Here is a 22737-nt window from a genome sequence, read left to right as displayed (position 1 = left end):
TAGGAGTCCAATATCATGCTGGGATTGGGTATTCCACTTGGGGATGGAGCATTCAGAGAACAGGTTTGCCTCTGAGTTAAGGGATGGACGCCTAAAAGATGATGGGTATACACTAGAGGATGACATCATTTGCTTAGTCCCCGAGTCCACACTCAAGGACATGACTATGAGAGTGACCCATGCTTCACTACTAGCAGTTCATCCTAAGGATTGCCACATTTACAGTCAGCTCAGAGAGAGGTTCTATGGGGAGTGCCTCAAGGGTGTTATGTCGAGTGGTGAGATGGAGTGTATGACTTGTCAGCATGACAAATTGAGGCATGACTATTCAGAAGGCTTATTACAAGACTTGCCTAATCTAGATTAGGAACCGAAGAGCGCATTTGTGCTCCTTATAATAGGTCTACCAGAGGTGTAGGGTTGTGATTACATTGATAAAATATTTGACTGGGTGACTAAGTTCACACAACCTTTCACAATCCCAACAAAGTACAGGTTAGCCCAAGGGGCAAGATTATTTCGAAAGGAAGTGTGCAAGCCCTGTGAGATGTTTAGGTATATTCTCGGCGACAAAGATAGCAAGATCTCCAGTGTGAATTGGCAAGATATTTTTAGGTGGGATGGCATTGATGGCATGACACGGTGTTGGGCATGGTATGGTGAGGATGCTCTCCATTTGGTGGATTGGATCCTAGGGGAGCAGATGATTAGTGCAGCAATGACACCCCCAATGGCACATGAGGAGATATGCCTTCAAGTTTACCAAGGATGATTCTTAAGGATGGTTCACACTACAATGGATCCACTTCTGGCTTAACAATATAGTGGTATATTTGGGATAGAAGTATCAATGGATTTATTGATGGTTGGATAGTACACTGGTATGGAGTGACACAGTGGCGCATTTGGGACCCAGGCATTGATATGTAGGTTATGGCATCACTAAGGGCAAGCAATTTCAAGGAGGGAGGACTATCATGTGCGTTTTCCGAGTGACCACTGAAAGGGAAACGATTGATTTATTAGATGAAAATGTGGCTAGGAGAACAAGGGGAACTTTATTAAGTCACATTATTATGTATTTACTTGCCCATAATATTGGTGCCCATGGATTACTTTCCCATGGTATTGGTAACCATGGTATTGCACCCATGGAATACTTGTCCATGGTATTGGTATCCATGGAATACTTACCCATGGTATTGGGATGGCCAAAGGTTATAAAAGGGAGCTCAGGATCATTCCTTAAGCATGTTTGGATATCTAATGGATTCTTTACTTTGGCTCTTGCAGCTTGCTTGAGGGTTTATGTAATGACCTCAACCAAATGATTGATTGAAGGGGGACGAAATAGCCTATCCGACCCAATAGGCTATAGAGTCTTGATAAGTAGGTAAAAAACCCAAATTTTCAAATGTTGGGGCAAAGGTTGGGTCAACTAGGGAAAAAAAGACCCCAAATTGGGGGTTGCACCCACAACCCCTCACATTTGGGGGCCCATGAAAAAATCTATAAATAGAGGAGAGTTGAGATCAAATGGAGATCATCAATTTGGATTGGAATGTTATGATTTTCTTTAGCATGAGGCTCTAAGGATTTTAAGATCCCTTTTTCCCTTACTAATTTCGGCGGTGAAGTATTCTACCCTAGTTAGTAGAAGAGGCAAAGAAGAGGCAACTTGTAGAAGCTATAAGAGCAAGTGGATGATTATGACCTTCAAGTCTCCTCCTTTGTCCCTTCAATGTCCATGACTCATTCCATTATGTCCCCCCCTGGGTCTCACGGTCAAGCTAAAGCTAAAAAGAGGATGAACATTAAGAGATACTTCACACAACATCTAACTCAACCCACTTTAGATAGCCATTGGTAAAAGCAATGCAAAGAAGTTGTTTTTCAATACATTGCCAGATGGTGGTATGAAGCAAATATCCCCTTTAATGTTGCCCACTCACCTTATTACCAAGCTACGTGGGACTCTATTATAGTTGCAGGAAAGGGCTTCAAAGGCCCTAGTATGCATTACTTGAGGGGATCTTTTTTTGCAAAGAGAGGTTTTGACCATTGATGAAGATTTGAAGGAGTTTAAAGAGTCATGGACCAAAACAAGTTGTCCCATCATGTCATATGGATGGATTGACGAAAAGAACCATACTATTATAAATTTCCTTGTCTCTTGCCCTCAATGAAGCATGTTTTTTTGAAATCAACAAATGCATCTAATAACGTGAAAGATATAAACCTATTATTTGAGCTTTTGGATGAGATAATTAAGACAATAGGGTAGCAGAACATTGTGCAAGTCATCACAGATAATGCCTCAAACTATGTTACTGGTGGAAAGATGCTAGAGTCCAAATATAAGACCATATTTTGAACCCCATGTGTTGCACATTGCATTAGCATAGACCCCATGCTTGAGGACAAGGGCAAGGTGGACTAGGTAAAGAACATTGTAAAGCACCCCAAGAGTATCAGAAAATACATCTACAACCACTCATGGATATGAGACTAATGAGTAAAAACATTAGGGACAAGGAGCTTGTTAGGCCTACCATAACAAGAGTTGCAACTCACTTCCTCATGTTGCAATCTCTCACTTCCCAACAACAAAACTTGCAAAAAGCATTCTCCAATGATGATTGGCATGTATCTTGATGAGCTTGCAAACAAGATGGAAAAGACAACAACAAGAAAGGTTTTGCAACACTTCATGGAAAAAAGCAGTTGAGCTTGTAAAAATTGGCGAGCCCTTTCTTAAGGTGTTGTGATTAGTAGATGGGGAAAAATTGGCCATGGGCTACACTATGAAGGTCATGGATGAGGAAAAGGAGTAGATACAGGTAGCCTACAAGGATAAAGTAGGTAAATATGGGCCTATTTGGGAGATGATTCATAACAAATGGAACAATCAACTCCATCATCCTATAAATGGTGTTGTATATTTCCTAAACCCAAGGTATCATTATAGAGCTCAGTTAGAGAAGATCAGACTGGGGAGGTCAAAGATGGGTTGTATGAGTGCTTGGACCACATAGTCCCTAATGAGTCTAAGCAATTGGAAATACATCAACGGATCAATGCTTTCACTAGGGCCACAAGTACCTTTGGAAAAAACCGACCAAACATTACAAGAGATGTGGATCAACCAGGTAAGCAATTCCAATTTCTTTTTAAAAGTTCAATTGTTTAAAATTCAAACTATAAATACTTGCTCTTTTAGCCAAAGTTACAATCTAAAACGTTTAACAATGAACTAAATTTAATCTTTGACTTAGCAAAACATTGGTGGGAGTCATTTGGGAGCCAATGTCCTCAATTGCAAAAGTTTGTAGTTAGAGTCCTCAACCAAATTTGTAATGGTTCTAGGCCTAAGCGCAATTGGACTATTTTTTAACAAATTCACAAAAAGATGAGAAACCAAAAACGATTAAATTATCTCATTTGCGTGCAATGCAACCTTCGACTAAGGCGTAACTAGTTGCTAAACAAAAGACCTAATACACACCCCATTGTGTTCGATGATATTGATCCAACTTCAAAATGGGTGGAGGAGACTCATCCAGGAGAGTTTGATGCTTATTTTGACATTGATGCAATGGAGTTAGGGGGTTGATCTTAATGCAAATCTAGCAACCAAACCAGGCTCAGGAGTATGAAGGAAGAGAAACACCAAGCATAGCACATAGAAGCACTAGTCGTGCAGCTCAACCAAACTCATGCTTTAGTTGGGCCTAGTACTACTACTATTGAGGTTGCACAAGAATATGAGACTCCTCAAACTCTAAGCCAAATGAAGTTTATGTAGCTCATGATGATAATCCCTTGTCTAGTAGCAGAGTCAAGTTTTATGAGTGATAATGTTAATCAACAATTTGTTGTAGGCTAGTGGCCCAATAGCTTGTAACAATTTTTTTGGACTCTAGAGGCCATTTAAATTTTAGAGTCTCATTGATTTTGTTATTGATATATATTGCACTTGGTGCCATTTTGATATCCACCTTTACATCGTATATAGATGAGCAAACTTTGCATAACTTGTCTCTAACGGTTTGGAACCATGGTTTGAACTTTGAAATATTTTTTCAATAAAAATTATTATTTATGTATCTTTCCAAAGCCAGTTCATTGAATCCAATTCGAGACTCAATTAGATAGGTGCCCAGTTCAAAGTCCGGTTTTGGTTTTAAAACTGTGATTTAAACCATCATGTTCTCGCCATTATACATAAACCTAGTATGTAAATCACAAGCATTACATCAAGGAAACGGAGAGTTACAACGATCTAACAGCGGAATTGCAAGGAGATTCCCTTCCAAATTCGTTTTTTCTGAAAAGATGTTGAATCCCTACGGTAGAGCCCCGGAAGAATGGTTCCTCCTGAAAAGTAACTTTACACCCGGATCTCCACCGAAATCCAATGGCTGACCGCCAAATAACATGCCATAAAATTATACACTGTTTTGTTAATTTAACAGGATTAATTCAGATTTCACACGTTTTAAAGTATATGCTACAGGATAATTTTTTGGATACATTCTTTATTTGCTTGCAACGCCCTAATCTTCTGTAAATTAAGATCAAGTAATATTAATGTTTCATATCTCTGTGCTTTAAACAGAACCCTACGTCAAAATTATTAGGTAAAAATCACGACAAAATCAACGAAGAATAGCCTAACACTTCAAGAATGTCCAGTCTCGGCATGCCGTTTCCAGGCCATAAAGGCAGGAACGCCACAAGCATCATGCCAAATGTTGAAGTCTCCAGTTGCAAGAAAAGGAATATACTCAAGGTTGTGTTTCCAAAGCAATTAAAAATATAAATCCCTTACTCGGAGGTCAGAGGATGAGTTTCCATAGCAATTAAACATATAAATCTCATACACGGAGGTCAGAGAAGCACATAGCTTCAAATATGGAGGGATAGGATATGCACACTTCGGTGAACTAGTATTCAAATCTCTGTACTGATCTCTTCATTTGTCCGGGAGTGGGAAAAGACGAAAAGATCAGAAAAAAATGGAAACAGAAAAGCATTTGATTTTAGAAGGAGAGAAAAGTGGAAATAGAAAAGCATTTAATTTTAAAATGGGCTGTTTTCAAAGAATAGAGAAAGGACGTAAAGTTATGTAGATATTTTGATAGCTAACTCTTAGAATAATTTATATTTATTTAATGAGGGGATTGTCGAGAAACTGGGAGGGTTCATTGTGAAGCTACACAAGAAAAAAGCTGAATACAAGAATCAGATGGCCAAGCAATTAGGCTAACTACAAGAATGACAAAGCAATCTGAATGACAAAGCAATCTGTCTTATAAACTATCTTTACCACAATTAAAAAATCTTTACCCTAATAAAGATCATAAACTATTTCACCTCAGTAAAGATATAAATGGTTTACTTCTTTATTTCATTCAAATAAAGGAATGAAAGAGTTTTGATCGTCGTTTACGCGGTGAACTTTAAAATTAGATTATTACTATATATATATATATGACTAAAACCCAAAATTAAACCGTGAAAAAAAAACAATTATGCCACTTCCAAACCTAAATTCCACGGACATAAACGAAAAACGACAAAGGCTCGCTGAGCAGGAAGGTAAGAAGATAACATCCTTGAAGCCTTGAAGTTTTGTTTTCGAAGCACTTATGTGATTGGAGTCTAAAAGTCAAAACAGGTAAATAAAGTGATAAAGTTACACTATGGCAATTCACCGGATGCATTTAAGGTACTACATTTATGCAGGGTTTGCACCGATTCTCTTTTTGTTGCGCTTTTAGTGCCATTTATTGTATGAGATCAAATAAAGTGACAGGACAGAGCAAATAAACATATCACGTACCCTGAAGAACTCTTCCCAGAGCTCTACGAGGGGCAGGGGCCCCCGGGTCAGAAACATGAATGCTATTTTCGACGTCACCGTGAGATTCACAGGCATTCTTACGATATCTCTAACGAAGACGCGCGTGGACAATTCCTGATCGCTAAGAATCCTTGGTGGAGGGGGCGGGAGCATCTGCAGCGGCGGAACACCGGTGCCACAGAACAAAGGGCAAACCCTCAGCAGCGTCGGAGGGTAGATGCACGCTGCCAGTACCGACAGAAACACCATGCTTACCAAACCCACGATCCAGAGCCGCCTCTTCGGCCCCCTACCGCGCGGCGGGACGGTTGGCTGCATGGTTTTCCTCTGTTGATCTTGACCGCCTGTCTTCCTCACCTGGACAGCACTCTCTCCCGAAGGAGACTGGAACTTCAGCTCCTGCACAGACATCAAAGATCTCTCACTGCGAATCGGCAGGATCGACCCTGTAGCTTCTCAAAAATAACAGCAATGAGCTCTAAGGGGTTTACATGAACTTACCATCTGGAAATCGATGCCAAGTCCCTGAACATTTCACGACAGATATAGAATGCGCCTGCGTAGTTGGATTCGAACTCACGACCGGGGAGCGAGCGTTTAGCTGCGTTAATTCCGGTCTTCCTTCAGTCTTCCTCGGGCGTATCTGAGAATTGCTGTCCGCGTGTTTCCCTTTAAGAAGGCGACGCCATTTTCACGGACTTTGACGTTAACCCCGGTAACTCTGGTCAGGTGGGGTCTAGCCAGTGGAGAGAATTGTGGCCGTCGAATGGTTCCGTACACATACGGTAACGATTGCGTGATAGAACAGCTGGTTTCTGAGTGGAGTGTTCTGTATCTGTTAAAATCCCATTGTTTCTTAAACACTAATTAATGTCTTAGAAGACCCCGTCCTCAGTCATATAGTTTATTCTTAATATTTTTTTTGAAATAGTTTATAACGCGATTTTTTGAAAGTTTTTCCGGCGGGTTTTTTCGGTCGAAATTTGGCAGGAATTTATTGGAATCGCAAGTTTGATAGCTAGTTTCTGAATAATGAAACCGTCCCGAGGGTTTTCGAGGGTGCTGAATCCAAATATGCAGTTATTTAACCTCAATTTCTTCCGCCAAATTCCGTCACCAAAATCTCCAAAAAATCGCATTAAAGACCTAACAATCACCTTGGCTCAGTAATATATGGTTTATTCTTAATATTTCTTTTTAAAGACATAACACCCACCTTGGCTCCTTATTGTCTTAGATGCCATCGCACGAAAACCTTGTTATCAAATCTACTATAGTTAGCCATGTGGTTAGGGAGTGTGAAAAATTTTCCAAATATTTTCCTATGATTCAGGAATAATTAACAAAATATAAAATACTGCTTAAAATAATTATATTATATGGTTAGGGAGTGTGAAAAATTTTCCAAATACTTTCCTATGATTTAGGAATAATTAACAAAATATAAAACATTGCTTTTACCGATTCTTATTTTCGTATTCTTTAAAAGGGACGGAAAATATAATAGGTACTTTTCAACATGAGAATCAGAATGATAGTTAGTATATACCAAAGTTTAGTTGGAATTTTAACAAACTTAATAAATAGTAATAAATTAATTAAAATATTAAATATAAAAATATATATATATTAATGTTTTAATTGCAAATTCTTCTGGAAAGAAAATATCATTACTTTTTTAAAATTGTATTATATTATGTTTTTTAATTATTATAAAAAACTTATTTTTGAAAATTGAATTATGTTATAGTATTTTAATTATTTTAAGAGTATATAAAATAAATATATCAACATTATGATATATTTGTTGACTCGTTTTGAACTAATTAGTATGGTTTATTGTCAAGATAAGTTAAAGAATCAGATCATGGTTGCATGTTAAATAGGGAGAGCAGATCTTCTAATGGCTAAGTTTGACTAAGAAACAGTTATATGGGACTAGACTAACGGCTAACTTTGACTAGCCAATCAGACTGGACTGAATTAAAAAATAAAGACTAGAACCAAAATTCAATTTAATACTATTATTTAATTATAATAATTTTATTAGATAAATTTACTCAATAAATAAATACACATATTATTATAATATATTCTGGGTTCTTAGAATAATAATTTTATGAATATTTCGTTCTAGGTAATATTAATAATTAAATAAAAGGTTACTATATTTATGTTAAAGTGATTAATATTAATAATAATATATATTTATTACTCTTAATATCCCTATAACTATATTATAATTTTATTAATACTTTAAAATTATATCATTATTATTATATTATTCTTACCTAATAATTAATAATAGTATTATTTTAATGTTATTAATGCATTGTATAAGCTATTAATAGAGCCCAATAATTAGATATGTATACTAAATCTATCTAATAAATTTTAGATTAATGATCATATATAACACATAGTTATATAAAGGGTCATCTAATAAATTTAAGGGAAAGAATATGATGGAAAATTCCTAAAAAAAAAAGAATGGACTTATTACTATTAATAGTCATATAACTACCATAGTAATATTATAAATTTAATTATTATAATATTCTTATTTAATCATTAATAATAGTATTATTCTTATTGATATTAATATTAATGGATCGTATAACTTATCAATAGAGTTTATTAATTAGTAATATTAGTCCACAAATATATCATAACCTGATTTACACGGAAAAATCTTCTCATAACAAAATAAATATAATTTGATTGCACCTAGGCTTATACCCTTGCCGCCTCCCCACCCGGGTTCTATTCCCCTCGCTGCACGTTTGCGGTGTTGCCAGAGACTTGCTCCTGTGTTGTCAACTGATATTGGTATCAATTCTGATGTACAGATGATGTAGATATTGTATATGTTGCTCCTGTGTTGTCAACTGATATTGGTATCAATTCTGATGTACAGATGATGTAGATATTGTATATGTTGCTTCTTCAGCGAGGATGCCCTTCCCCCTGAAAAAAATATAATTTGATTTTAAGAAAAGTAATTAATTGTTTTCTCATTTTATTTTATCATTAAAAATTTTGAAAATAAAATTTCATAATTTAATAATGATGATGGTTAACTAATAGAATTTTAGGTGGACTTTAAAGAAAATTAATAAATTAGCATGTTAAAAAAGTTTGGAAAAAATGTAATAAATGTTTTTCAGTTTAGATATGATAATGATGTAATATTCTCAAATTTAATTAGTTATAATCAAATTTAAGGAATTAATTAAATTTTTTATACTTTTAATTTTCGTAAAAAAATAAAATGAATTTTTTTTTAATTCTAGATTTATGATGAGAATTCATGAACCAAACTTTGAATTTAAAGAAATTGATGGGTTTGTTTTATAGACCTGTTGCCAACTGATATTGGTATCAATTCTGATGTACAGATGATAACTGATATTGGTATCAATTCTGATGTACAGATGATAACTGATATTGGTATCAATTCTGATGTACAGATGATGTAGATATTGTATATGTTGCTTCTTCAGTGGGGATGCCATTCCCCCTGAAAAAAATATAATTTGATTTTAAGAAAAGTAATTAATTGTTTTCTCATTTTATTTTATCATTAAAAATTTTGAAAATAAAATTTCATAATTTAATAATGATGATGGTTAACTAATAGAATTTTAGGTGGACTTTAAAGAAAATTAATAAATTAGCATGTTAAAAAAGTTTGAAAAAAATGTAATAAATGTTTTTCAGTTTAGATATGATAATGATGTAATATTCTCAAATTTAATTAGTTATAATCAAATTTAAGGAATTAATTAAAATTTTTTATACTTTTAATTTTAGTCAAAAAAATAAAATGATTTTTTTTTTTTAATTCTAGATTTATGATGAGAATTCATGAACCAAACTTTGAATTTAAAGAAATTGATGGGTTTGTTTTATAGACCTAACTTTGAATTTAAAGAAATTGATGGGTTTGCTTTATAAACACAATTTTGAATTTAAAGAAATTGATGGATTTGCTTTATAGTTTTATTTAATAAAGAGAAATTTTTATAATAATATTTGACTTTAATGATTTAACAAACTAAAAGTTTTAAAAAAATAATTTAAATAAATTGATGGATTTACTTTATAGTTTTATTTTTATTATAAAAAAGAATAAAGAGAAAGTTTTATAATAATATTGGATCTTAATAATTTAACAAACTAAAAGTTCAAAAATTTTAAAATATTTTGAATTAAAGAAATTGATGGATTTGCTTTATAGTTTTATTTTTATTATAAAAAGAATAAAGAGAAATTTGTATAATAATATTTGATTTTAATAATTTAAGAAACTAAAAAATTGAAATAATCTAGCAGGCATTAAGGAGAATTAACCTCATGACCTTTTATTAGTGAAGTGTTTTAGCAACCAATGCTTAATCAATTGAGCTAATCCTCAAAGTTAAAAAGTTGAAAGATAAATAATGTTATAAATAGAGTGAATTTGAACCTTAATATGTGAGAAAATGTTTTTAATTGGATCTTAATAATTTAACAAACTAAAAGTTCAAAAATTTTAAAATATTTTGAATTAAAGAAATTGATGGATTTGCTTTATAGTTTTATTTTTATTATAAAAAGAATAAAGAGAAATTTGTATAATAATATTTGATTTTAATAATTTAAGAAACTAAAAAATTGAAATAATCTAGCGGGCATTAAGGAGAATTAACCTCATGACCTTTTATTAGTGAAGTGTTTTAGCAACCAATGCTTAACCAATTGAGCTAATCCTCAAAGTTAACAAGTTGAAAGATAAATAATGTTATAAATAGAGTGAATTTGAGCCTTAATATGTGAGAAAATGTTTTTAATTTTTACTTTCATGATATAGCATAAATTACATGCTATTTCTTTACATAATGTTGTTTTTTATTTTAGTTCATTGTGTTGGATCTTTGTCCAATACCCAATTTCATAGAAATTTATAAAAAATCATTTTTATTTTACTAATGCTCATTTTCTTCTTCTTCTTTAATATAGTTAAATATGTTAATTACATATATGTTTGACCATTTAACTTTAGGTTAATGGTCTATTTATTGCACATTATCTTTATTTTTATTTCTCTTTTGCATCATTATTTTTCTTTAAATTTCGTTGTGAAGAGTGCCCTCCCTTTTATTATCAAGTGCTATAACTTTAAATCAATATCTTTATATCTTCTTCTCTTAAGTCTCAAGTGATTTTTATTGGAATTCTTAGCATCTATTAGAATTAATAGTCATGCTGAGAAACCTGTTATCTTTTATATTGTGTGTTTATATATTAGGTACCTAAACGTTGTCTTACTTTAAATATGTGTTTTAAATGGTGAAACCAAAACTTTAAATGGAAGATTGGATATAGAATATTGCTTATAGTTTTAAAATTATGCATTATAAAATTATATATATATATATATATATATATATATATATATATATCTATAATAATATTGTAAACCCAAACTTCACAACCATATAATATAATTACAATTACAAGTAATTCAAATGAAGAAATTTCAAATATGAAAAGAATCTCAATTACAATTACCTGTAATATTGATATGAATATAAAAAATAAAAATAGAAGAACAAAAATAGTCAAATAAAATAACTCAATTAATGATGTCATGTAGTGAACATTATTTATGTGAACTTGGATGTTCCATAAAACTAATTTATTTTTCTATTTGAAATCTACTAAAATACATTATGATTGAACAATTTAATCACTAATTTTTCAATAATAATATCGTGTTCTAGTTTTGGTTCTATATTAACTTAATTTTATATGTAAACAACCATAAGGATGTAATTATGCAATGAATTAGATGATGGGTGTGAACACATCCATGGAGGTTCAACTCTTTCAAAGATATAAATAAGAAATTGAAAATTTTAAACTGAGAGTAAGCTTGGGTGAATTTGATGAAATTTTATCTCATTAGTCCCTACCCCAAGGCAGGCAGGGACTATAGTAATTGATTTTGAACGATGTATTAATCGTGCACGAAAACCAAAATGAATTTCAAATCCTAAACTAAAGTTCCATGAAATTATATATTCATTTTTCAAAAAAATTATGACTTTCCATGATTTTAATGAAAGTTTGAACTTGGAGGTCTTATTTGGCTTCTTTCTGAGGCACCGACTACACCGACTGTATGAAAAGCTAGGATATAGTTGACTTTGATGAACAAGCTTTTTCTTAGTAAAGTAATGCTAGGATTACCTAACATTATTTCAATAACAATAAATGTTTAATTATTAACTACTTTCGTTATCATAAGTTTAATTAACTCCATCTCCTTCCTAATGCTTTTTAGATTGCTATTAGTGACATTTGGGACATCTGGATCTGTGGCTCGGGGACTATGACATCTAGGCTTTGCCTAGAAAGCCCTGGCAAGCACAAAGGCCTCACCTCTTTTCTGTTATGGTTTCAATTGTAACTCTGCAATTCAATCTGCAATGGGATTGCAATTCAATCTGCAATTTGCAACGGGATTAGTTGTTAGTGCTAGAACTGCAAACTCTACTCATACAGTGCTCCTACAACATCTTGATCTTGTGCGCCGAGTATTGACCTTCCTACCATAGCTATTGATTTCCATTGGTACCGCATATTTTTTCTCTATTAGGAACATAAATGAAACAAAACATAAAGCTAATCTTAAGATGGGAGCCAATACTTAGTGTTGCCAGAGACCATAAAATTATTCAGTCACAGTCCATAATTTCAAAGTACAAATAATTTCCTATAGGTTTCAAATGATATATTTGTTATATTTGTTTTTTTCTTAATAGCAATCGTAAGTGACAGTGTACAATGAAAGAGCACTCCAGAGCATTGAAAAACTAATAATAAACCATGAAAAATACCTTCTTCTCCACCAAATTTTGCAAGAAAGCTACCCACTACATCCTATGGGAGAATAAAAGCCAAATTTGAATAGAATTTGAATGCTATCAAAAACGAAAAATGCTTTTGAAATTCCAACGACCACGTGTTCCTGGAGAAAGACTCTCCCACGGACCAGCGGTAAAAGGCCAGCCTTAGGAACAAATTTTGCAAGTTTAGTTGGAATCAGATGCACAATGGGAGTGTGCCCTGGAACAATGAGCCGATAATTGTTCGTTGAGAGGATAGTAGCGCACGATTGTAGCATTGGATATTGGATGCAGATTTGACTTTGGTAGCGGATTCTGGACTTCCTAGGAAGGAGGTGAATCTTGGTACTACTTTTGAGGGTGGAGGTGTGAGCGTTTGGATTCCCTTGTTGCAGATGCAGGAATCGTATCCTTTTATTTGCTAGTTGATAAAACGTGCATATGTGTATATTATTGTAAATATTGTATCGAGCTGGATTTATAAAGCTCCATAAATAGTATCATTATTTGTTGGCTGAAGCAAATGTGTATAAGAGTATATGTGATTGTTATTATAAATACTGAAATGAGTTGTGTTATAAAGCTCCAGTAAACAATATGTTTGTCATGTTTCAGCAGTGGTCATTGTAAATACTACAACGAGTTGTGTTATAAAGCTCCATGGGAAATATGTTTTGTTTTCACCGGTTTGCTGGTTTGTAGGTGTCATTCAACACTAAGGATGGTGTTCCCCCAATGGGGAGGGTTCTATAACAACCCTGGCAAAAATTCCATGTAATAAAGTTAATAAAGGCAAAATAGGACCAAGGTCATGGGACACATATTCCAAGCTAAATGGTGGGAAAAAAATCCTAGTGGGGGTTCATTTGGTTTATTATGGCTAAATGAAATTAGTAAAGGCAATGATAGAGGATTTGGAAAGGCAAGAGGCATTATTTGGCATTTTATTTATGAAAATAATGGAAATTAGGAGAAAAGGAAGGTGAAAGGTCACAAGTTGAATGTGAGGAGGAAATTGAAGGAAAATAATGGAAATTTGAAGCAAGTAGAGGACTCATTAATAAAAATGCTTTTGAGGATCAGTTGGTAGCTTTTGTCAATTCAGTTTTGGAGCTCTCTCTTTCTATTCTCTCTCTCACACTCTTGGGCATGTAAAGAATTCTTGGAGCACTCTAGCGTTGGATCAAGTAGAGCAAAGGAAGGACAAAGAAGGCATAGGGAAGCAAATATCAAGCAAGGAAGAGTAGGATCAAGTGGCTACAACATGATTACTTGCAGGTATTGATTTGCATGTGTGATTTCCTTTTCTAGATCTGGCATGCATGGTATATTCATGTGTATTTGGTTCTCTTGTTGTCATGGCCATGGGTTTTGCCAGGTGTGACAGTGATTTTCAGCCTTGTCTTGCCATTTTCAGATAACCATGGTGTGATGGGTTCTCTTGTATTTGGTTGAGCTGGATTGTCGAATGGTTTCGAAACTGAGTGAGGTGGTATTTGACAGAAAGAACACAAGGCCTAGGAATCCCTGAACCGAAGAAGGTTGGATTGTGGTAAAGCCAGATTTTATGTACCTCGACAGGCCTAGAAATCCTCAACTAGTGAATGGCGAGATATACACTAAAGCCTAGAGGCATGTGACCTCGATCAAGCCTAGGAATCCTCGACTGATGAATGGCGTGATGTATGGTAAAGCCTGTAGGGTGGACTCTCAATGAGGTCTAGGAATCCTTGACCAGTGAATGACGAGATATATGGTACATCATGGAGATTGGAGTCTCGATTAGGCCTAGGAATCCTCAATCGGTGAATGGTGGGATATGTGGTACATCCTAGAAACTAGGAGAAAGACAAATTCCTCACAGTGTAGGTGGAGAGATCCGTAGGCATCCATGCTTGTTTAAGGCCTAGTGTTCTAGTGAGGATTGTGGTAAAGCTTGAGGAAACCTGGATTTTTTTTGTTGTGAGACCCACATTCATGATTGGAACATGGCATGAGGGTGATTGGCTGAAAGCAATATTTGGTTCAAACTAATCTATGGTCAGGTGGTTCATGGAAGTCCCAGACTTGGTTGGCTTAAGCATTCATTAATAAGAGGTCCTTCTACTTGGTATTTCATGTGTAAATGTATTGGTTCATCTGTGATTTTTAAGGTTGTTATATCCTTGTTAATTTTGTTGGTTATACACTGGTTATGAGTATGTTTTATCACATACTTGATGTATGGATCTTATGATGTTTTGATTAGAAAATTAATGAACACTGAATATAGGACCTAATAGATGATAATGCGGTTGTTGTGGCAAGGCATCAATGCTTCCTTATGAATCCCATATAAGTATGAGACCCTTGTGTTCACATGTGTATTTATGACCTGTATATTTCATGTTCATGATATGTTTGACAGAATGTCTGTCATGGCCAGGTCTTGTTAGTCAAGTTCTTGTCTAAGATTTGTATGGAAGGCTTTGACCTTGTCTACTTCATGGTTATGGAAAGTGTCATCAAGTTATGGGCAGTGGTCTCACACCTAGACTTGAAAAAGTCGCTTAAATCCCATGGTTACAAACACATAACTGGGTCAAAAATACTGTAGTCGCTCCCTTGTAGGCATCATGCATGCAACTGGAGGGTTTTAGTCAAAAATAGGTAGTGTTGTGCCAACGTTTGGGAGATCAGGACACTAAAAAAAGAGGTTTAATTCAAGTTATGGCCACCTAGAAGGGTGGCTTAGCCCTTGGGGGTCCTATAACACCTAATAGGGAAGTCCTTAAGGGTTTTGGTTTATCGATTCCACTTCCTTAACGTGATCTAGAAGAGTGAATCATATCATAATAACTCTTCATCACATGTTTACCCCAGTAGGCCAGTAATTTGGGTAAATGTGGGAAGAAGGTGTTATAATCTCTCTTCCCTTACAATGACATGTTCTCACACTCTCAACAAGACCAACACCTCTAACTCCTTTAGCAAAAAAAACAACTTGTCCAAACACCTTGCGCATCTATATCATCATCTCCAAAACCTATAGCAACATCATCAACTTATACCAAACCAACATAACATGCCCTACAACCATCTCTACTCAGCCTCCAGTTCCCGCATTAGGTCATATTGCACTAGATCATGTCATAGCCATGTTGACATCAATTCCAAACAACAAGACCAACAAGTTGATCACTGCAACAACCCAACACTCATCACACATCATGAGGAGGACTACCAATATCACCAAGTTAACATAAGACATATGACAAGCATCACCATGACCCTGTTGACATCAATTCCTGTTGAGAACTCTAGCAACAGGAACATAGGATGATTTATCTTACCTTGATAATTGTTTATGGTATATTTTTACTTCAATTAATTAGCTTGTTCTTTCACTTATCTATTATCAATGTTTTCACCATCAAATAACTACCAAACCATTAAGAACAATAAGTCAAAGGACACAAGATATAGGTGATCAGCCAAGGCCAAACCTCTCCACTCTCAGAGGAAATCCACAAGAATTATTCTTCCTATATAATCTTCAATTGATGAATTCCAAGACCTAGACCATTGACCAAGTGTCCTCCAAGACCAAGTCAACCTTGCCTTTCTTGCCAAGTCAAATTAGCTACTTCTTCCTTATCGTCAATTTCGGTCTTCTAGCACCTTGACTGCAACTTCAACCTATCTTTCTACAATTTCGTCTAGCCTGCAACTTTTGCAATTTTTGGCCCTTGCTTCAGAAACCCTAGGCCACACGTTTGAGATGATGAAGGAAAATTTGAGTGGTTACTCTTCTTCGTTTGTCTTGGATCCTTCTTCTTGTGAATTCGACTAGCAAAATAATTTTTTCTTAGGCTATACCTTGGCTCTTCTAATATTTGTAGTACCTTACTACATAAACCCTAGCTACATTCACACATGTGAGATGGATGGCCCAAAAATTGTCCTTAAAGACTTCACTCTTCTCCTTTCTTCTCTTTTCTGCTGAAAAGGCTTCCTTTCTTCCCTATTTACACTTCTTTCCTGGACACAAATGCTTGATTGGTTCACATTGAATGAGGTCGAGTCCTTCTATATATATGGGCTCCTTACCCATGCTAGTAGGCCGACTTAATATTATACCTAGGCCGACATGTCCTCTTGATAGGCCGACTTGCTTCTTTTGGAGGGCGATTTGATTGTAGCCCATAAACAAGGCCTCAGAGGGTCTTTTGACTCTATCTTTGACTCAAATAAAATTTATTTTACTATATAAAACATGACCAAATGGGTCTTTCATACATGACAATGACTTAAAGACTTGTAGACTCAATGGGAAGCCCTAGGAGCTCATAATGGGAGCTTAACTTGAAAACAAATTTCTTTGAGCATGAAACCCATGCCTCAAGATCAACAATAATAAAAAAAAAATTCTCATTATATCAAGTACATAAAATCATGATTACATATGTCATTATGAAGACTAATCCTAGTTACATATTTCAACAGTCCCTCTTAACTAGGGAGGTATTCATAATCCATACAAGGTACTTGGACATTCTCAATCTAAAGAATTCTCATAAGAAGAGTTAGATTTTTAACCCATCTTTTTAGCATCATCTCAACCAGCATTGTCACATAACATTGCCTTGACTAACAACTCTATATCTCCACAATATTAGAGCACAATGTTGGCGAGATAAATGACTTATAGTCACCAACACCATTGCCTCTCAAGGCACATACCCCACCTGGGTGTTCACAGGGTATGTCCTCCCATGACTATTCTTGTCTTGGATTCCCAATCCTTAAATAATATTGGTCCTCTACGACTACTCTTATCTTGTATTCCCTACCTCATCCTCAAAGAGTATCAGATGCTAGATGCTTACCTAATCCTCCATTCTTTCCTCCAAATCGAAGACAAGAATGATGTTTCTATCTCTCCCTCTCAATTAGGGAGTATATACCCATTCCTATGAGGGAATCTACCCAAGCTCCCTTTTAACCATGGACTTGTCCAAGCCCCCTCTTAACTAGGGACTTGCTTCCAACAAAAACTTTTTGCCTTTGGTGGAGATCATGGGACTTTTAGCTTCTTGTAGAGCTCCTCCTTTTCGATGTCATGAATTTCATCTTTATCATTATGGAGCCTTCATCATTTGGGACTTCTTTGTAGGGAATCGACCACCCATCACTTTCCTTCACAAATCATGTCAGTCATGTCATCCTTCCTTCCATCAGAAAATGATCTACTTAGTCCATATCTGGCTTTTCTTCATAAAACTACCTTTTTCCACTCTGTTTGTGGTGTCATGTTGCTATTGGTGTTTCCTAGTTTTCTTCTTGTTTGATTCTTGTTCTTTCTTTTATGTTTTGGGGGTCTTGGGAATTATTTGGGAAGGAGGAAGTTAATGCAGCTTGGGAAGAGATGAATGAAACTCGACAGGTAATGTAAGACACGGATGAAGCTCGGTGCATGTGTAAGGGAAACTAAAGGCAAGAGCATGACAACTAGTTGGGTTGGTTCGGTCCACAGGGATGAATGGACAATGTCAAGACATACATGAGAAAGGTAACTAGGAAAGGTAAAGTGAATAGATTTTAGGCGTCAGATGCCTTGGCTATGTTGGGAACTGTTGTTCTCAATGTTCTACATGTTGTGCATGGATAAAGGGAGTTCTATTAACCTTGACCTTATCATATCTGGTAATTATGTTGTCATCATGATTATGCTGATGTCTATATATGTATACATGTATGTTGTTTGTTGTTTGACAAGGTCGTTAAAAACCATTATTATTTTATGCTAATATTTATACATTGTTTACATGTATGTATGTATGTATGTCATTGTCTAACATAGTTGTCAAAAATCATTCGTGGAGGAATGATTGCTTATGCAGGTGAATAACATAAAAAAGATTCTTAGTCTTATGGGGAATCAAGTGGGAAGAGTAGTCTTGATAGATTTATGAGGTTAGTATCACATGGATATGATTTGATATTACGTGATTATAATATGTCTATGTTTATGTTATGGCAGGGAATGCTGAGGGATACATCAGCGGAATGAAAACAGTGCGATCTGCGACATGTTGGACAAGCATGGAAAGTTGATGCGGCACTAGAAGCAAGGTCGCTTGGTAAGGACAATGCGGTCTTAGGATGTGTAGTACTGGTGTTGTGTACATGTAGTATTGTGTACATATGATTGAAGCAAACAAAGTTCCTTCTTAAGATTAATTACTCCAAAAGACTTGGAATATCAAATTATCCATTAAGGATATAAATATTATATTAAATATATGAATAAGAATGAGAATGATAATGAATTACAAATGAGAACGAGAAGCTTGCTTATATACCAAGCAAGTGTCTCTTCATGAAGAGTCATGTCCTATTAGACATGCCTCCTCAACCTAATTACTAGCTTAACTAACTATTATTTATGATTATTATCTTTTACATTATATTTATATTATTTATATATTTTATTCATTACATTGCCTTCTTCCTCAAAAAGCTTTGTCCTTAAAGCTTGTCGATGAAAAAAGGTTTGATCTCTTTTTCGGCTTCGAAAGTCTTTTTGTCTCGGAGTAGTCATCCTCGATGATACAAGTTGATAAGATCTTCTTAGTGACAAACAAAATTGTCGCACTGAGAAGGGATCAGACCATCCCAGATTAATCTTTTGTATAGCATTCTGATCACTAAAATTTTGTAACGACTTGTCAACATAAGACGGAGTTGATGTTACGTCATTATTCTCTGAAACATTAATTTGTTGTCTACAGTTTGAATGGTCCTGATACACAGCTTGGTTGATTTGTCTATTCTCATGATTCAGATGTCGATATAAAGTTTTTAGATTTTCTTCTAGCGAAGATGTTGTCGAATTGGTTATGGAACATTCACTTGGGATGTCCATTGTCTGAACTGCAACATCTACGTGTGTCTTTGCTTCAACTAACTTGTCTTTTTGAGTTGTCATATTCACTGGATCGGTATTTGTTCCCTTATTTTCAACTTGAACTGTTGTGACTGGGGATTTCGATACTGCTTCTTGAGTGACTTGTTCCAACTTATCTTTTAATGCTTTCTTATCATCCTTAAGTTTCTTAATTTGAGTGAGTAGACTTTGATTATGGTTTTTCAGTCGTAAAAGTTCTTTGATTTCTGATTTATCAACCTTATTTTCAATGTTTTGAATTTTAAGATTTTCATCTTCTAGATTTTTGATTTGTTCTAATAAATTTTTATTAAGGTTCTTTAAATGCAAAGTTTCATCTTTTTGTTCTGATAAGTGCTTCTTGAGTTCTTTCTTTGTGACCTTAGTCTTCTTCACTTGTGCCAATAATTTTTCGACGTGGTCCTTGAGACGAGAAATTTCTTCGTCCTTTTCCATTATTTCTTTGTAATGCATATCCACAAGATTTTTATGTTCGTGTTCTAACACTTTATTGTTTTGTTGACTTTTGGTTATTTTACCATTCTCTTGATCTTTTAACTGCACTTTCTTGATACACTGGATTACATCATTTTGTGGGGATGATGATGGGCTTTCAACTTGAAATGTGGATTCTGTTTTCTTCGTTTCCTTATATCTTGCCATTAATGTACTCATTTTTTTTTCTATTAATTGTTTATCTGCATCACTAAAAAGTTCGACTAGGGTAAAACTTTTGTAACATTTTGTGCAAACCACATTTTGATTTCTGAATGATTCCTGACAATTAGGATACCCTTTTGAACAAAAAGGACATAGTGCAAAGAAACCGTTGTTCTTTGTGGACAACATCTCTTTTTTTTTTTATATATATAATTTTTTTAACTCTCTTTTTATTTTATATATATTGCTCTTTTTTCCCTTTTTTTAATTAACCCTGACTCTATGAATTTCTTCTTAAACTCTTTTTTCTTTTTTTTTAACCTTTGTATATATATATATATATATATACTTTAGAAACCTTTTTCTAGAATCACCTTTTGAATATATATACACCTTTTTTCTTTTTGTATTTTTTTTTTTATATATCGCCTTTTTTTTTCTTTTTTCTTTTAAATACATTCGAAGCTCAAAACTTATTTTTTTATGCTCCCTTATTTACTTATATATATAGACTCTATAAAATTCCTTAATATATATTTCTCCTTTAATTTTTCGATTTGAACTTTGAACTTTCCCCTTTCTATTTGGTTACTACTTTGTAATATATATTTTTTAACTTTATGGTTTCCCTTTTCACTGAAACTGAGGCCTTAAACCTTTTTTTTTTTTAATTTGTTTATATAGCTCACCTTTACTTAAATTTAACACATAAATTATTATTTTATTTTGTTGTAATCGTCGTGTCCTCTTCTTCAATTACGACTCTTCAATTATAACTCTTATTTTTAGTCAGCGTAGTTGTATCGACCAACGATGTTAGATGAGAACGTCACTCTGGTTAACCTGCGATAATGTAACCCCCTGCAATGGACTTGTTCAAGTCGATTTCGAAGGCCCACATGTTACAAGGTTATACGAGTTATGATGGCAGCAATGGCAGACAGTACCAAAGGCATTTTTTTTTTTTAATTGCACGGTGACGTCTGTGGTGGATTTGAAAACGGTAATTCTAATTACGCTATAACGGCATTGATCTGTCAGCAGCGTTGTAGGATTGCAGGAATGTGTTGGTCAGGGAAAGCAGGTTTAATGATAATGAATTGTACAAGGATAAAAATTAATGGTTGTGAAGCAATCAGAACTCGTATTGATGGGTTCAGGGAAACCGACAGATTCACTTATGGGAAGCGGCGGTAGAGACAGCGGAACAAGGACCAAATTAACTGTGTGTGGGCGCACAACAATAATGCTAACCGGGTTGGACTGTCGAAACAAGAATGGGATGTTGGAACAGAGGGAAGGGTATGCAATAGAACGTGACGGCTGGACAACAAGGAAAGACGGCTTGAGGGGACAACGTTGTTGAGGGGCAGTTGGCCTCACTGTTTATGTTTTGTGGCTCCAGCGATGTGTTGAACAACGACTAGAGGATGACGACGGTAATGCAGTCCACAGATCCGCTGATATGTATATTTAATTTATAATTTTATTTTATTTTATCTCTCTTTTCTTTCTTTTCTTGTTACTTCTCTTAACTTTGGATGGAATTTTTTTATTTTTATTAAATGGTCAAAGACCTGAAAAATGGTGAATCTTCCAATGTGTAGCGAAACACTTTAATTACGACAGCAACAAGGTTGATGACGATTAATGGTCAAGGGTCGGTGATCAGTCAAACGTGGCTTTGTGCAGCAGTGAAGCGGCCAAAGGGTCGACTGCTCTGATACCAAATGAAGTGAACAAAGTTCCTTCTTAAGATTAATTACTCCAAAAGACTTGGAATATCAAATTATCCATTAAGGATATAAATATTATATTAAATATATGAATAAGAATGAGAATGATAATGAATTACAAATGAGAACGAGAAGCTTGCTTAGATACCAAGCGTCTCTTCATGAAGAGTCATGTCCTATTAGACATGCCTCCTCAACTTAATTACTAGCTTAACTAACTATTATTTATGATTATTATCTTTTACATTATATTTATATATTTTTTTCATTACAATGATGTTGTGTGCCTATTATATATATGGTGTTGCGTGTATATTGCATATGTAGTGTTGGGTATAGATGGTGCTATGTACATGTTGGATATGTAGTGTTATGTACATATCGTACTGTGTGCATGTTGGATATGCAATGTTGTGTGCATATGGTGTTGTGCGTGTGTTGGATATACAGTGTTGTGTGCATGTTGGATATGCGATGTTGTGTGCATATGGTGTTGTGCGCGTATTGGATATGCGATGTTGTTATGTGGTGTTGTGTACATATGGTGCTATGTACATGTTGTATATGCAGTGTTATGTACATATGGTGTTGTGTGCATGTTGTACATGTGGTGCTATGTACATATGGTGTTGTATGCATGATTGTACATGTGGT

The 22737-nt window shown here is 34.6% G+C and overlaps 1 protein-coding gene across 2 annotated transcripts in view; it reads right to left on the bottom strand.

The window, feature by feature from the left end:
* The window catches only part of LOC149178162 (glycosyltransferase BC10-like), an 83047-nt gene extending 76509 nt beyond the window's left edge, over window positions 1–6538 (bottom strand). The window contains exons 1-2 of one of the 2 annotated variants that reach the window (XM_089420289.1): window positions 6368–6538; window positions 5846–6290 (exon numbers count right to left, since the gene is read on the bottom strand). In XM_089420289.1, the coding sequence (XP_089276415.1) occupies window positions 5846–6290; window positions 6368–6399 (477 nt within the window). In that variant the 5' untranslated portion in view covers window positions 6400–6538. The remainder of the gene's footprint in view (window positions 1–5845; window positions 6291–6367) is intronic. The other variant, XM_089420290.1, reaches the window with a different exon arrangement.
* Window positions 6539–22737: the final 16199 nt, after the last annotated feature.

The sequence above is a fragment of the Pinus tabuliformis genome, chromosome 4_1 (assembly GCF_031772625.1).
Source record: "Pinus tabuliformis cultivar Carrire ecotype Pingquan chromosome 4_1, CPIR1, whole genome shotgun sequence".
Taxonomy (NCBI): Eukaryota; Viridiplantae; Streptophyta; class Pinopsida; order Pinales; family Pinaceae; genus Pinus; species Pinus tabuliformis.
The sequence above is the reverse complement of the archived record's forward strand: the minus strand, read 5'-3'. Positions and strand labels throughout refer to the sequence as shown.